The 15,205-nt window shown below is 43.1% G+C and overlaps 1 protein-coding gene across 1 annotated transcript in view; it reads left to right on the top strand.

Moving 5' to 3' along the window:
* The window catches only part of qsox2 (quiescin Q6 sulfhydryl oxidase 2), a 44,508-nt gene that overhangs the window by 15,574 nt on the left and 13,729 nt on the right, over window positions 1-15,205 (top strand). The window contains exons 2-3 of the mRNA XM_084176604.1: window positions 10,392-10,492; window positions 10,581-10,629. Of these exons, the coding sequence (XP_084032730.1) occupies window positions 10,392-10,492; window positions 10,581-10,629 (150 nt within the window). The remainder of the gene's footprint in view (window positions 1-10,391; window positions 10,493-10,580; window positions 10,630-15,205) is intronic.

Genomic DNA, 15,205 nt, shown 5'->3' on the forward strand with positions numbered 1-15,205 from the left:
AGCCCATCCGTCTATCCTTCTGGTTAAAAGACATCAGTGACTGAACTGTAAACTCCTCCCTGTTGGCCCTCAGTTTTAAGTCTCTCGGTCTCGATGGAGATGATGGCATGGATGAGAGTCGTCCTTAATCGGTATCCGTTTCAGCGCAGGTAATGTCCTCTCAACAGATGCTGTTGACTGTTGTCCGCAGAACCAGTCTTTCCGTTGATACCACTCAGATTGAAATGATTGCATTATTTTCTGTCTCTTCCTTTGGTGTATGTCCCTAAGCTCAGGTGTTGGTCTTCCATCCCCTGTTTCGCTAGAAAATAAAACCTTGAAACCATTTCAGATGCAACATGTTAGCCATCCTGATCAGCTTACCCTAAAACTCATATTAATAGCCCGGGCATTGATTTTCTTAAATCACTGAACACAATAGGCGCTTATTAGAGACAGGCTTCTCCCTGACCGCACGTCACTGCGGTGAGAGCCTTTCATTTGGCTCACTAATTTGCATGGGCTACTGGTAGGCCTAGGCTTTTTGTCGATTAGCCGCAGATAAATTATGAAGATGGTGAATCATCACTGCAGGAACAATAGGTAGTGGAGAGCCACATTTTGGTCCAAATAAGATAATTTGGGCCCTTACGGAATCCAGGCATTAAAACGGAATTCAACAATAGAAAAAATATTTATTGACCTTAGGGAATCAACTAACTGTGTTGAAAATGTATTAATTTGCCCAAGTTTATCATAAGACATGAACAGAATGCATAATTGATTTCCTGCAACTTTCTGAAAAGGCAACGACTATGCCCCTCCCCTGTCTGTGTGTGTGGTGCGCGTGTGTACCACTTTGTGTAGCCGTTAGTGATGATGCTAATGTCAACAGTCTTCTGGTAGGTGGAAAGGCTTTCCCAAAAACCTTCTAAATTAAATGTTAACTACAAAGTAGCCTATGCTTACCTGGTATAATGATATCATGAATATTTTAATCAATCCAGTGGGTATTTGTTTTGAAAACACTACCATCACATGTGCACTACAAAAACTCTGCTAAACAACAGCCTCTTGTTAGGTGGCACTTTAATTAAATGGTAAATCTGACCTCAAGGAGTCTCCTGATGTGGTTTAAGCATTGTCATTAACTTAGACCATCCAATTTTGTTGTTTTTCTATTAAGTGTGATTTCGAAAAAATAATTAAGGTAAAAATCTAAGATACAATACTTAAGACTGATACTACCTTTATTATTTATTCATTTTAACCTTTCATTATTTTTCAAGATAATGTGGGCTGTTTACAGAATTTTTCTGTTTGAATAAAATACATACACTGAGTATACAAAACATTAAGAACACCTGCTCTTTCCATGACAGACTGACCAGGTGAAAGCTATGATCCCTTATAGGTGTCACTTGTTAAATCCACTTCAATCAGTGTAGATGAAGAGGAGACCGGTTAAAGAAGGATTTTTAAGCCTTGAGACAATTGAGACATGGATTGTGTATGTGTGCCATTTCAGTGGGTGAATGGGCAAGACAAAAGATTTAAGGGCCTTTGAACGGGGTATAGTGGTAGGTGCAAGGCGCACCGGTTTGTGTCAAGAACTGCAACGCTGCTGGGTTTTTCACTCTCAACAGTTTCCTGTGTGTATCAAGAATGGTCCACCACTCAAAGGACATCCAGCCAACTTGACACACCTGTGTGAAGCATTGGAGTCAACATGGACACCTTGTAGAGTCCAAGCCCTGACGAATTGAGGCTGTTCTTAGGGCAACTCAATATTAGGAAGTCACGTCTATATTAGGTTTTGAGCCAGAAATGCATGTTATAGTGAGTTTTTCCCCTAGTCATTTCTCAGTCAATACTCAATTCCCTAAATGGTCAGCAGATGGCGCCACAATCTGTTTGCTAGTTTTCTTGCTTGAAGGATGTATAGAAATTGTGCTTTCTCCCGTAGGGATTCTCTAAGAAGACATTTAAGAAAATCCACTAAATTGTCAACGGTCACACTCGAATGACGAGAAAGATTACATGTCAGAAGTGCCCTCTGTTTGAATATCTGAGAAAGGTGCTTTCTTTTACAGCAAAGAATCAAGGTACCTAACTAAATTACAACAGGCTACTATTTCATTTATTGTTGAAGGAGAATTAGGATTTACAGATCATATAGTCTAATTCAAAGTGAGAAATCCAGCATGCCATCATTGGAAATCTATATGATCTATATACCGAGCTGTGACGCAAAACTGAAATCTAGAAATCTACCCACGCTCCTCTCCTAGCAACAGTACCTAGCTACACAAGTTTTTAGCTAGCTAGCTAACGTGATATCCCGACAACATTGACACTCAATATATTTTTGTGCTAAGCCATGTTCATAATTGAAATCAAGCCAGATAGCCTACGTTATTGAAAATGTATCTGTTTCGTTAGTTGACGTTGTAACGTCAGTTGCTTACTTGCCGGCTAGCTTGCTAGCCAGGCTCCCGGGTTCACGTCTCGTCTGAGCAGCCCACTTATGGCACATATGCTAGGTGGCTAACTAACTCGTTGTACCTTGACAACATTGACCCTCAACATGCTTATTTTGTTCAATTATCTCAGCCATAGTCACAATTAAATTCAAGGCAGATGAACTATCTAACAGGCATGAGCTCAGATCGGCTACAAATGTTCATTTTTGTTGAATCTAACCAATGTCTTCACCATATGTAGCTAACTAGCTAGCTACAATCAAAACAATGCTCTTAAATTACATATAATAGCATAATGCATCGACAGTTTCATCAAACATAAGTAGAACGTTATAGCTATGTCTATTCTTGATCATCGGTATTAGCTACTCTTTGGCCATATCTCCAATATTATTTGGAGTCATCATACATATAAGTGTCCAGACAATGTTCTGCACTAAGATGGCTGTTGACTGACGTTGCAGTATCTTAGTCTGATTTATCCTGACTTTCTGGCAATTGTGTAATCAGGGCCGGTTCCAGGCATACAGTTGAAGTCGGAAGTTTACATACACTTAGGTTGGAGTCATTAAAACAAATTTTTCAACCACTCCACAAATGTCTTGTTAACAAACTATAGTTTTGGCAAATCGGTTAGGACAACAATTGTTTACAGACAGATTATTTCAATTATAATTCACTGTATCACAATTCCAGTGGGTCAGAAGTTTATAGTTAGTTGACTGTGCCTTTAAACAGCTTGGAAAATTCCAGAAAATGATGTCATGGCTTTAGAAGCGTCTGATAGGCTAATTGACATCATTTGAGTCAATTGGAGGTGTACCTGTGGATGTATTTCAAGGCCTACCTTCAAACGCAGTGCCTCTTTGCTTGACATCATGGGTAAATCAAAAGAAGCCAAGACCTCAGAAAAAAATTGTAGACCTCCAAGTCTGGTTCATCCTTGGGAGCAATTTCCAAACGCCTGAAGGTACCACGTTCAACTGTAAAAACAATAGTACGCAAGTATAAACACCATGGGACCACACAGCCGTCATACCGCTCAAAGTACGTTCATCTCTAGGAGACAGAATGCGTGTTCTGTCTCCTAGAGATGAACGTACTTTGGTGCGAAAAGTGCAAATCAATCCCAGAACAACTGCAAAGGACCTTGTGAAGATGCTGGAGGAAACAGGTACAAAAGTATCTATATCCACAGTAAAACGAGTCCTATATCAACATAACCTGAAAGGCCGCTCAGCAAGGAAGACGCCACTTCTCCAAAACCGCCATAAAAAAGCTAGACTACGGTTTGCAACTGCACATGGGGACAAAGATTGTACTTTTTGGAGAAATGTCCTCTGGTCTGATGAAACAAAAATAGAACTGTTTGGCCATAATGACCATCGTTATGTTTGGCGGAAAAGGGGGGTTGGTTGCAAGCCGAAGAACACCATCCCAACTGTGAAGCACGGGGGTGGCAGCATCCTGCTGTGGGGGTGCTTTGCTGCAGGAGGGACTGGTGCACTTCACAAAATAGATGGCATCATGAGGAAGGAAATTGATGTGGATATATTGAAGCAACATCTCAAGACATCAGCCGGGAAGTTAAAGCTTGGTCACAAATGGGTCTTCCAAATGGACAATGACCCCAAGCATACTTCCAAAGTTGTGGCAAAATGGCTTAAGGACAACAAAGTCAAGGTATTGGAGTGGCCATCACAAAGCCCTGACCTCAATCCTATAGAAAATGTGTGGGCAGAACTGAAAAAGTGTGTGCGAGCAAGGCCTACAAACCTGACTCAGTTACACCAGCTCTGTCAGGAGGAATGGGCCAAAATTCACCCAATTTATTGTGGGAAGCTTGTGGAAGGCTACCCAAAATGTTTGACCCAAGTTAAACAATTTAAAGGCAATGCTACCAAATACTAATTGAGTGTATGTAAACTTCTGACCCACTGGGAATGTGATGAAAGAAATAAAAGCTGAAATAAATCATTCTCTCTACTATTATTCTGACATTTCACATTCTTAAAATAAAGTGGTAATCCTAACTGACCTAAGACAGGGAATTTTTACTAGGATTAAATATCAAGAATAGTGAAAATCTGAGTTTAAATGTATTTGGCTAAGTTGAAACTTCCGACTTCAACTGTAAGTGACATAAGCAGTTTCTTAGGGACCCCCGACGCTACGGGACCCAAAACATGTACATTTTTTTAGGAACTCAGTGGGGTCTGAGTTTACCATTGAGAGTGAGAATAGCAGATGTTATGTCTGTCACTGACAGGGACTCAATTAGCCATGTCAGCTAACAATTGGTAGATTGGTAGTTAGTCTAGCCAGCTATCTAAACTTGTAACAATCATGACCGAATACCAACAGGGCACGCAGGGCACGTGCCCAGGAGCCTTGCCCTCCAGGGGGCCCGCTCTTGAGCAAGTCACTTAACCCTAATTGCTCTTATATGTTGCTCTGGATAAGAGCGTCTGCTAAATGACTAAAATGTAGGTGGGGGGCCCCCCAACTAGGACTGTGGTGGTCACGAAATTTCAGCAGCCTGTGATTGTCAAGCAAATAACTGCCGATCTCACGGTATTTGACCGTTAATTAACATAAACACATTTAGCATCTCCTGGCTTCCACACACAGCCTACAAGCCACTGATGCAGACCTTTGGAACAGCTACATTTTAAAAGTCAAATAAATCAATGAAATATAGCCACACCTTCACAATACATCCATTATTTATTTTAGACAGGTCTAAAGAAACATGATATGTTGAAAATGTAGTTTATTTCAGAAGAACAGAATAGCATACTCTGAGTTGTCCTTATGTTAGGTCCTGATCTGGCTATGCCATATGGCTGTGGGCTACACTAGTTCATTTAGCAGACAAGATTTGCTTAAAATTCTGTGGCATTATTTTATAGTATGAAGAATACAATTGAACAAAGCTGAATAAAATAGAAAGGATATTTTCTCCAAACGATTTGAGCACATGCTATTCTGTGTTGAGCGGTTAACAAATAAATAGGTACTCCTATATGCTTAATTTAGATTTATTAATGTAACTTTAGTTGTTCTACAAATGTTGGGCTATATGTTTTGATTTTTAATACATTGTAATGCTGCATGATGTGACTGATGATTTGAAAAAAGTCACTTGAAAGGCATTTTTGTGCAGGCTGTACACACTATACATCAGTTACTCATTCACAATTTGACAGTTACTTGATAATGCCTCAGAATTTCCCGGCGGCATCCCCTTTGTGTGGCAGTAATGCCCCCTAAAAAAATCCATGCCTTTTGCGGCCAGTGGCCGAATATAATAATTATAATTCCCTTCTCCCTGAGTGCTGCGTGCTCCGAAGCACCTCTCACTCACATGGCTCCCCATCAAATGATCGAGTCTTTCTCACAGGCTACAAGTGAAGACAGACACCATCGGGGACACAACTGCGCGTGTCCTTATCCAATTCCGAGGTGCATATTGAAGATATTGAAAACTGTCCACATTTACTTTTCGTCAGCCAACAAGATGAGTAGGCCTAACGAACAGCAAAAGCGCTAGCCTATGTCAATCTACTATACCCATATTACAAAAGTTGACTTATTCTGTGCGAGAAATAAATATTCCAAACATAGTCTGGGACAGTTGTGGGATGCGATAGATCCCAAATTAACTCCTCTGCTCTCAAAACACACATGACCGTCCACATTGACAACGTATCAAAGGTTTGAGCCACCCAAAAGGTACCAATTGGATGGCTCCCGCCACGACATTTCAAGCTAGCTGTGGAGTGAGCTTACGGCACATTCTTAAGTCTTTTACACTATTACATGATCACATACAAATGTTTGTGATTCCTACGTGACCCATTTGCCTTCAGCACTACTCATTCATGTTGCCTCTCTCTTAGATCATGGTACTGTAATTGTACTCCTCAGTCTTGCCTTCATCGTTGTCTGGACCTCTGGCAGTCTCTATGGGGGTGCCACAGGGTTCAAATCTCGGGCCGACTCTATTCTCTGTGTATATCAATGATGTCGCTCTTGCTGCTGGTGACTCTCAGATCCACCTCTATGCAGACGACACCATTTTGTATACATCTGGCCCTTCATTGGACACTGTGTTAACAAACCTCCAAACAAGCTTCAATGCCATACAACACTCCTTCCGTGGCCTCCAACAGCTCTTAAACGCTAGTAAAACTAAATGCATGCTCTTCAATCGAACGCTGCTTGCACCCGCCTGCCCGACTAGAATCACTACTCTCGGCGGGTCTGACTTAGAATATGTGGACAACTACAAATACCTAGGTGTCTGGTTAGACCGTAAACTCTCCTTCCAGACTCACATTAAGCATCTCCAATCCAAAGTTAAATCTAGAATCGGCTTCCTCTTTCGCAAAACAAAGCCTCCTTCACTCATGCTGCTAAACATGCCCTCGTAAAACTGACTATCCTACCGATCCTTGACTTCGGCGATGTCATTTACAAAATAGCTTCCAACACTCTACTCAGCAAATTGGATGTAGTCTATCACAGTGCCATCCGTTTTGTCACCAAAGCCCCATATACTACCCACCATTGTGACCTGTACGCTCTCGTTTGCTGGCCCTCACTACATATTTGTCGCCAAACCCACTGGCTCCAGGTCATCTATAAATCTCTTCTAGGCAAATCCCTGCCTTATCTTAGCTCATTGGTCACCATAGCAACACCCACCCGTAGTATGCGTTCCAGCAGGTATATCTCACTGGTCATCCCCAAAGCCAACACCTCCTTTGGCCGCCATTCCTTCCAGTTCTCTGCTGCAAATGACTGGAACGAACTGCAAAAATCTCTGAAGCTGGAGACACTTATCTCCCTCACTATCTTTATGCATCAGTTGTCAGAGCAGCTTACCGATCACTGCACCTGTACACAGCCCATCTGTGATTAGCCCACCCAACTACCTCATCCCCATATTGTTTTTTACATTGTTATTTATTTTGCTCATTTGCACCCCAGTATCTCTATTTGCACATCATGTTCTGCACATCTATCACTCCAGTGTTAATACTAAATTGTAACTATTTTGCACTATGGCCTATTTATTGCCTTACCTCCATAACTTACTACATTTGCATACACTGTATATAGATTTTCTATTGTGTTATTTACATTTAAGTAATTTAGCAGACACTCTTATCCAGAGCGACTTACAGGAGCAATTAGGGTTAAGTGTCTTGCTCAAGGGCACATCGACATATTTTTCACCTAGTCGGCTCGGGGATTAGAACCAGCGACCTTTCGGTTACAGGCACAATGCTCTTAACCACTAAGCTACCTGCCGCCCCATTATTGACTGTACGTTTTGTTTATTCCATATATAACTTCCATATGTTTGTTGTTTTTATCGCACTGCTTTGCTTTATCTTGGCCAGGTCATAGTTGTAAAATAACTTGTTCTCAACTGGCTTATCTGGTTAAATAAAGGTTAAATAAAAAATTGTTCTTCAGTGAGACAAGGTGGTGGTATTGGGGGGTTGCCCTCGGTCTCATTTAATCCGAGGCAGGCCTCTCCAGAGGAACACTGAGGGGGTAGAGAGGGATACATGGGAAGGATACAGGTATTCTGGTTGGAAATGGGATGCTTTTCGAGGCAAATAATTAATTACTAAAAGCTTCTAAAAATACATTGAGGAGCCATTGAGGAGCTATTGAGGAGCTGAGGGGAGGATACTTGTGTGTACAGTGCATTCGGAAAGTATTCAGACCCCTTGACTTTTTCCACATTTTGTTACGTTACAACCTTATTCTAAAATGGATTGTTTTTTCCTCATCAATCTGCACACAATACCCCATAATGACAAAGCGAAAATGTTTTAATGTTTGTACATTTATAAAAAATTAAAAAGAAACACCTTACTTACATAAGTATTCAGACCCTTTGCTATGACACTCGAAATTGAGCTCAGGTGCATCCTGTTTCCATTGATCATCCTTGAGATGTTTCTACAATTTGATTGGAGTCCACCTGTGGTAAATTCAATTGATTGGACATGATTTGGAAAGGCACACAGCTGTCCATATAAGGTCCCGCAGTTGAAAGTGCATGTCAGAGCAAAAAACAAGCCGTGAGGTCGAAGGAATTGTCCTTAGAGCTCCGGGACAGGATTGTGTCGAGGCACAGGTCTGGGGAAGGCTACCAAAACATGTGTGCAGCATTGAAGGTCCCCAAGAACACAGTGGCCTCCATCATTCTTAAATGGAAGAAGTTTGGAACCACCAAGACTCTTCCTAGAGCTGGCTGCCCGGCCAGACTGAGCAATCAGGGAGAAGGGCCTTGGTCAGGGAGGTGACCAAGAACCAGATGTGGTCACTCTGACAGAGCTCTAGAGGTCCTCTGTGGAGATGGGAGAAACTTCCAGAAGGACACCATCTCTGCAGCACTCCACCAAATCAGGTGTTTATGGTAGTGGCCAGACGGAAGCCACTGCTCAGTAAAAAAGGCACATGACAACCCGCTTGGAGTTTGCCAAAAGGCACCTAAAGACTCTCAGACCATGAGAAACAAGATTCTCTGGTCTGATGAAACCAAGATTGAACTCTTTGGGCTGAATGCCAAGCTTCACATCTAGAGGAAACCTGGCACCATCCCTACGGTGAAGCATGAATGATGGAGGCCCTTCAATGCAGCAGACATTTTTTGGTACCCTTCCCCAGATCTGTACCTCGACACAATCCTGTCTCGGAGCTCTACAGACAGTTCCTTCAACCTCATGGCTTGGTTTTTGCGCTGACATGCATTGCCAATTTGTGGGACCTTGTATGGGCAGATGTGTGCCTTTCCAAATCATGTTCAATCAATTGAATTTACCACAGGTGGACTCCAATCAAGTTGTAGAAACATCTCAAGGATGATCAATGGAAACAGGATGCACCTGAGCTCAATTTTGAGTCTCATAGCAAAGGGCCTGAGTACTTACGTAAACAAGGTATTTAAGATTGTTTTGGGTTCTTTTTTTTGTGTGCAAAAAATTATAACCTGTTTTCGCTTTGTCATTGGTTGTTGGAAAAGGGGGGTGCCTGACTGGCAACTCTTTCTATTTGGCTTTTTCTATACAGCGCCAAAATCCTTATTTATTGGCGATAAGATTGACCTGTGAACTTGGTTGTATTCCATTTCAGAATTTACTTTTTGCCTTTAGTTTCACTAAACTGACCACCTTCCGGAGACACTTGAAACCCTACCTCTTTAAGGAATACCTGGGATAGTATAAAAGTAATCCTTCAACCCCCCCCCCCCCCACCCCTCCCTCACAAAAAAAAATGCTCAAAAAATTAAGAATAACATTTTTTGAAAAATATAGAAAAATAATTGTAAAGTAGTTGTCCCACTGGCTATCATAAGGTGAATGCACCAATTTGTAAGTCGCTCTGGATAAGAGCGTCTACTAAATTACGTAAATGTAAATTCATTAAAGGCAGTTCGGAAGAGTTCGTGCATATATTATGATGTCATTTTGTGACGTTTCTGTTAATTTTTTACTTCGGTTTTTCCGGCTGTTTGGGCAGACACATTTTTTTCTAGAGGCAAGCCGTAGTTCGGAGCCGAAGTCTACACCCCTTCGTCAGTGATTGGTCAACTGTAGGGATTCTTCAATAAAGTCTTTGTTGTCTTCCAACGAGAGACGACTCGTTTTCATGCACATCTTAGATGTAAAATTGCGCGACTCAGCAAAAACATCGAAATTAATGACAGATTTCTTGAGTTACTTTAGGTTAATTCTGACTATTTTGAGAGTGTGCTGGCCATGGCATCTCAAAATGGACAAACAGTACTATTGCCGCTTTTTTCTCGTTTTTCAAGTGAAGGTCTTTTAAGTAGTATGCTGTCAGCTTTACTTCGCCTTTGTCCCTGTAACAACAACTGACATCCATTTTCTCTCTCTCTCACAGACTGGGAGCAAGCCATACGGATTGGCGTCCTGGACTGTGCTCAAGAGAATAACTTTGACATCTGCAAGGAGTTTGGCGTTCACTTCTACCCCACCTTCAGAGTATGTGCCAGCCAAGATTTGAATAATTTAGGCTCCTAATACGCCACTATTGTTTTACAGTTCTGCCACTTGTTCTTTTCTCCCTCAGTACTTTAAAGCACGTGGTCCCACATTTGATGTTGGAAAAACATACAAAGGTAAGATTTTGGTACCTGTAGGTGCATTTGGGGATTGTTTTTGGAACAAAATAAGTAGTTTGGATTAACTTAAATGTTCACGATATTGTGTCTGACAAGGCTATGCAGTTTGTAAATGTTGTTCCATACTGCCAAATGTGGACAGACTCAAACTACCGCTGCATTCTAGAATAATATGTCCCTCTCAAGGCAGTAGTTTTCGTACTCGACATTCTCCTCAAGTTGTTTCAATAAAGACCTACTGTTAGGGCTGGCACAATTACCGTATAACTGTAATCGACGGTTATGGATGAAGACCGTCATGGAAACAAAAGAACCATCATAACCGTTTAACAAAACAATATACACTACATGACCAAAAGTATGTGGACGCCTGCTCATCAAACATCTCATTCCAAAATCATGGGCATAATACGGAGTTTGTCCCCCCCCCCCCCCTTGCTGCTATAACAGCCTCCACTACTTCTGGGAAGGCATTCCGCTGGATGTTGGAACATTGCTACAAGTACTTGCTTCCATTCAGCCACGAGCATTAGTGAGGTTGGGCGCTGATGTTGGGCGATTAGGCCTGGCTCGCAGTCTTCGTTCCAATTCATCCCAAAGGTGTCCGATGAGGTTGAGGTCAGGGCTCTGTGCAGGCCAGTCAAGTTCTTCCACACCGATCTCGACAAACCATTTCTGTATGGACTTTGCTTTGTACACAGGGGCATTGTCATGCTGAAACAGGAAAGGGCCTTCCCCAAAGTTATGCCACAAAGTTTTCAGCACAGAATCATCTAGAATGTCATTGGATGCTGAAGCGTGAAGATTTCCCTTCATTGGAACTAAGCAGCCTAGCCCGAACCATAAACTGCCCCAGACCATTATAACTCCTCCACCAAACTTTACAGTTGGCACTATGCATTCGGGCAGGTAGTGTTCTCCTGGCATCCGCCAAACCCAGATTTGTCTGTCGGACTGCTAGTTGGTAAAGCGTGATTCATCACTCCAGAGAACGCATTTCTACTGCTCCAGAGTCCAATGGAGGTGAGCTTCACACCTCTCCAGCCAACGCTTGACATTGTGTATGGTGATCTTAGGCTTGTGTGCGGAAACCCCTTTTATGAAGCTCCCGACGAACAGTTATTGTGCTGACGTTGTTTCCAGAGGCAGTTTTTAACTCTGTAGTGAGTGTTGCAACCGAGTTTAGACGGTTTTTACGCGCTTCAACCTCGGCGATCCCGTTCTGTAAGCTTGTGTGGCCTACCGCTTCGCGGCTGAGCCGTTGTTGTTCCTAGACATTTCCACTTCACAACAACAGCACTTACAGTTTACTAGGGCAGCTCTAGCAGGGCAGAAATTTGATGAACTGACTTGTTGGAAAGGTGGCATCCTATGACGGTGCCACGTTAAAAGTGACTGAGCTCTTCAGTAAGGCCATTCTACTGCCAATTATTGTCTATGGAGATTGCATGGCTGTGCTCGATTTTATACACCTCTCAGCAACGAGTGTGACTGAAATGGCCGATTCCACTAATTTGAAGGGGTGTCCACATTTTTGTATATATAGTGTATATAAACTCAAAGATCATTCGTAAAAATCCAAATAACTTCACAGATCTTCATTGTAAAGGGTTTAAACACTGTTTCCCATGCTTGTTCAATGAACCATAAACAATTAATGAACATGCATCCGTGGAACGGTCGTTAAGACTGCTTACAGACGGTAGGCAATTAAGGTCACAGTTAAGAAAACCTGGGACACTAAAGAGGCCTTTCTACTGACTCTGAAAAACACCAAAAGAAAGATGCGCAGGGTCCCTGCTCATCTGCGTGAACGCGCCTTAGGCATGCTGCAAGGAGGCATGAGGACTGCAGATGTGGCCAGGGCAATAAATTGCAATGTCCGTACTATGAGATGCCTAAGACAGTGCTACCGGGAGACAGGACAGACAGCTGATCGTCCTCGCAGTGGCAGACCACGTGTAACAATACCTGCCCAGGATCGGTACATCCGAACATCACACCTGCAGGACAGGTACAGGATGGCAACAACAGCCCGAGTTACACCAGGAACGCACAATCCCTCCATCAGTGCTCAGACTGTCCGCAATAGGCTGAGAGAGGCTGGACTGAGGGCTTATAGGCCTGTTGTAAGGCAGGTCCTCACCAGACATCACCGGCAACAACATTGCCTATGGGCACAAACCCACCGTCGCTGGACCAGACAGGACTGGAAAAAAGTGCTCTTCACTGACGTCGCGGTTTTGTCTCACCAGGGGTGATGGTTGTATTCACGTTTATCGTCGAAGGAATGAATGTTACACCAAGGCCTGTACTCTGGAGCGTGATTGATTTGGAGGTGGAGGGTCCGTCATGGGTCTGGGGCGGTGTGTCACAGCATCATCGGACTGAGCTTGTTGTCATTGCAGGCAATCGCAACACTGTGCGTTACAGGGAAGACATCCTCCTCCCTCGTGGTACCCTTCCTGCAGGTTCATCCTGACATGACCCTCCAGCATGACAATGCCACCAGCCATACTGCTCATTCTGTGCGTGATTTCCTGTAAGACAGGAATGTCAGTGTTCTGCCATGGCCAGCGAAGAGCCCGGATCTCAATCCCATTGAGCACGTCTGGGACCTGTTGGATCGGAGGGTGAGGGCTAGGGCCATTCCCCCCAGAAATGTCCGGGAACCTGCAGGCGCCTTGGTGGAAGAGTGTGGTAACATCTCACTGCAAGAACTGGCAAATCTGGTGCAGTCCATGAGGAGGAGATACACTGCAGTACTTAATGCAGCTGGTGGCTATACCAGATACTGACTGTTACTTTTGATTTTGACCCCCCTTTGTTCAGGGACACATTATTCCATTTCTGTTAGTCACATGTCTGTGGAACTTGTTCAGTTTATGTCTCAGTTGTTGAATCTTGTTGTGTTCATACAAATATTTACACATGTTAAGTTTGCTGAAAATAAACTCAGTTGTCAGTGAGAGGACGTTTCTTTTTTTGCTGAGTTTAGTATTTATTGCGGTTTTGGGGCCTCTGTTTCATTTCAAATTGGGAAAATGAAACGCTAACACTTACTGTAGTAATTTGTATTTATTTAATAAAAGACAAAGTGTTGGTATTCCTGATTCCATATGATCATGAGTCACATAATCCCTGATGAGACCACAATCAGGAATAAAATAAAATTGTATTTGTCACATGCGCCGAATACAACAGGTGAATACCTTACAGTGAAATGCTTACTTACAAGCCGTTAACCAACATTGCAGTTTTAAGAAAGAATTAAAACATTTTTTTTTAAAGTAACAAATTAATTAAAGAGCAGCAGTAAAATAACAATAGCGAGGCTATATACAAGGGGTACCGGTACCGAGTCAATGTGCGGGGGCACCGGTTAGTCGAGGTAATTGAGATAATATGTACATGTAGGTAGAGTTATTAAAGTGACTATGCATAGATAATAAACAGTAGGAATGCAAATAATCTGGGTAGCCATTTGATTAGCTGTTAAGGAGTCTTATGGCTTGGGGGTTGAAGCTGTTAAGAAGCCTTTTGGACCTAGACTTGGTGCTCCGGTACCATAGAGAACAGTCTATGACTAAGGTGGCTGGAGTCTTTGACAATTTTTAGGGTCTTCCTCTGACATTTCCTGGTATAGAGGTCCTGGATTGCAGGAAGCTTGGCCCCAGTGCTGTACCTGGCTGTACGCACTACCCTCTGTAGTGCATTGTGGTCAGAGGCCGAGCAGTTGCCATACTATTCATTGATGCAACCAGTCAGGATGCTCTCGATGGTGCAGTTGTAGAAACTTTTGAGGATCTGAGGACCCATGCCAAATCCTTTGTCTCCTTAGGGGAATAGGTTTTGTCGTGACCTCTTGGTGTGCTTGGACCATGTTGGTGTCCACATCATGTTGGTGTCCACATCACCAACAAACTAAGGAATTTGAAGCTCTCAACCTGTTCCACTACAGCCCTGTCAATGAGAATGGGGGCGTGCTCGGTCCTCTTCTTTTTCCTGTAGTCCACAATCATCTCCTTTGTCTTGATCACGTTGAGGGAGAGGTTGTTGTCCTGGCACCACACGGCCAGGTCTCTGACCTCCTCCCTATAGGCTGTCTCGTCATGGTCGGTGATCAGGCCTACCACTGTTGTGTCATCTGCAAACTTAACGATGGTGTTGGAGTCGTGCCTGGCCATGCAGTCATGAGTGAACAGGGAGTACAGGAGGGGACTGAGCATGCATCAATGACTTCGTCCCTACAGTGACTGTACGCACATACCCCAACCAGAAGCCATTTATTACAGGCAACATCCGCACTGAGCTAAAGGGTAGGGCTGCCGCTTTCAAGGAGCCCAGAAGCTTATAAGAAATCCCGCTATGCCCTCCGACGAACCATCAAACAGGCGACGCGTCAATACAGGACTAAGATTGAATCGTACTACACCGGCTCCGACGCTCGTCAGATGTGGCAGGACTTGCAAACTATTACAGACTACAAAGGGAAGCACAGCCGCGAGCTGCACAGTGACACAAGCCTACCAGACAAGCTAAATTACTTCTATGCTCGCTTCGAGGCAAGTAA

This window comes from Coregonus lavaretus (genome assembly GCF_964263955.1).
Source record: "Coregonus lavaretus genome assembly, chromosome: 14".
In the NCBI taxonomy this organism is placed as follows: Eukaryota; Metazoa; Chordata; class Actinopteri; order Salmoniformes; family Salmonidae; genus Coregonus; species Coregonus lavaretus.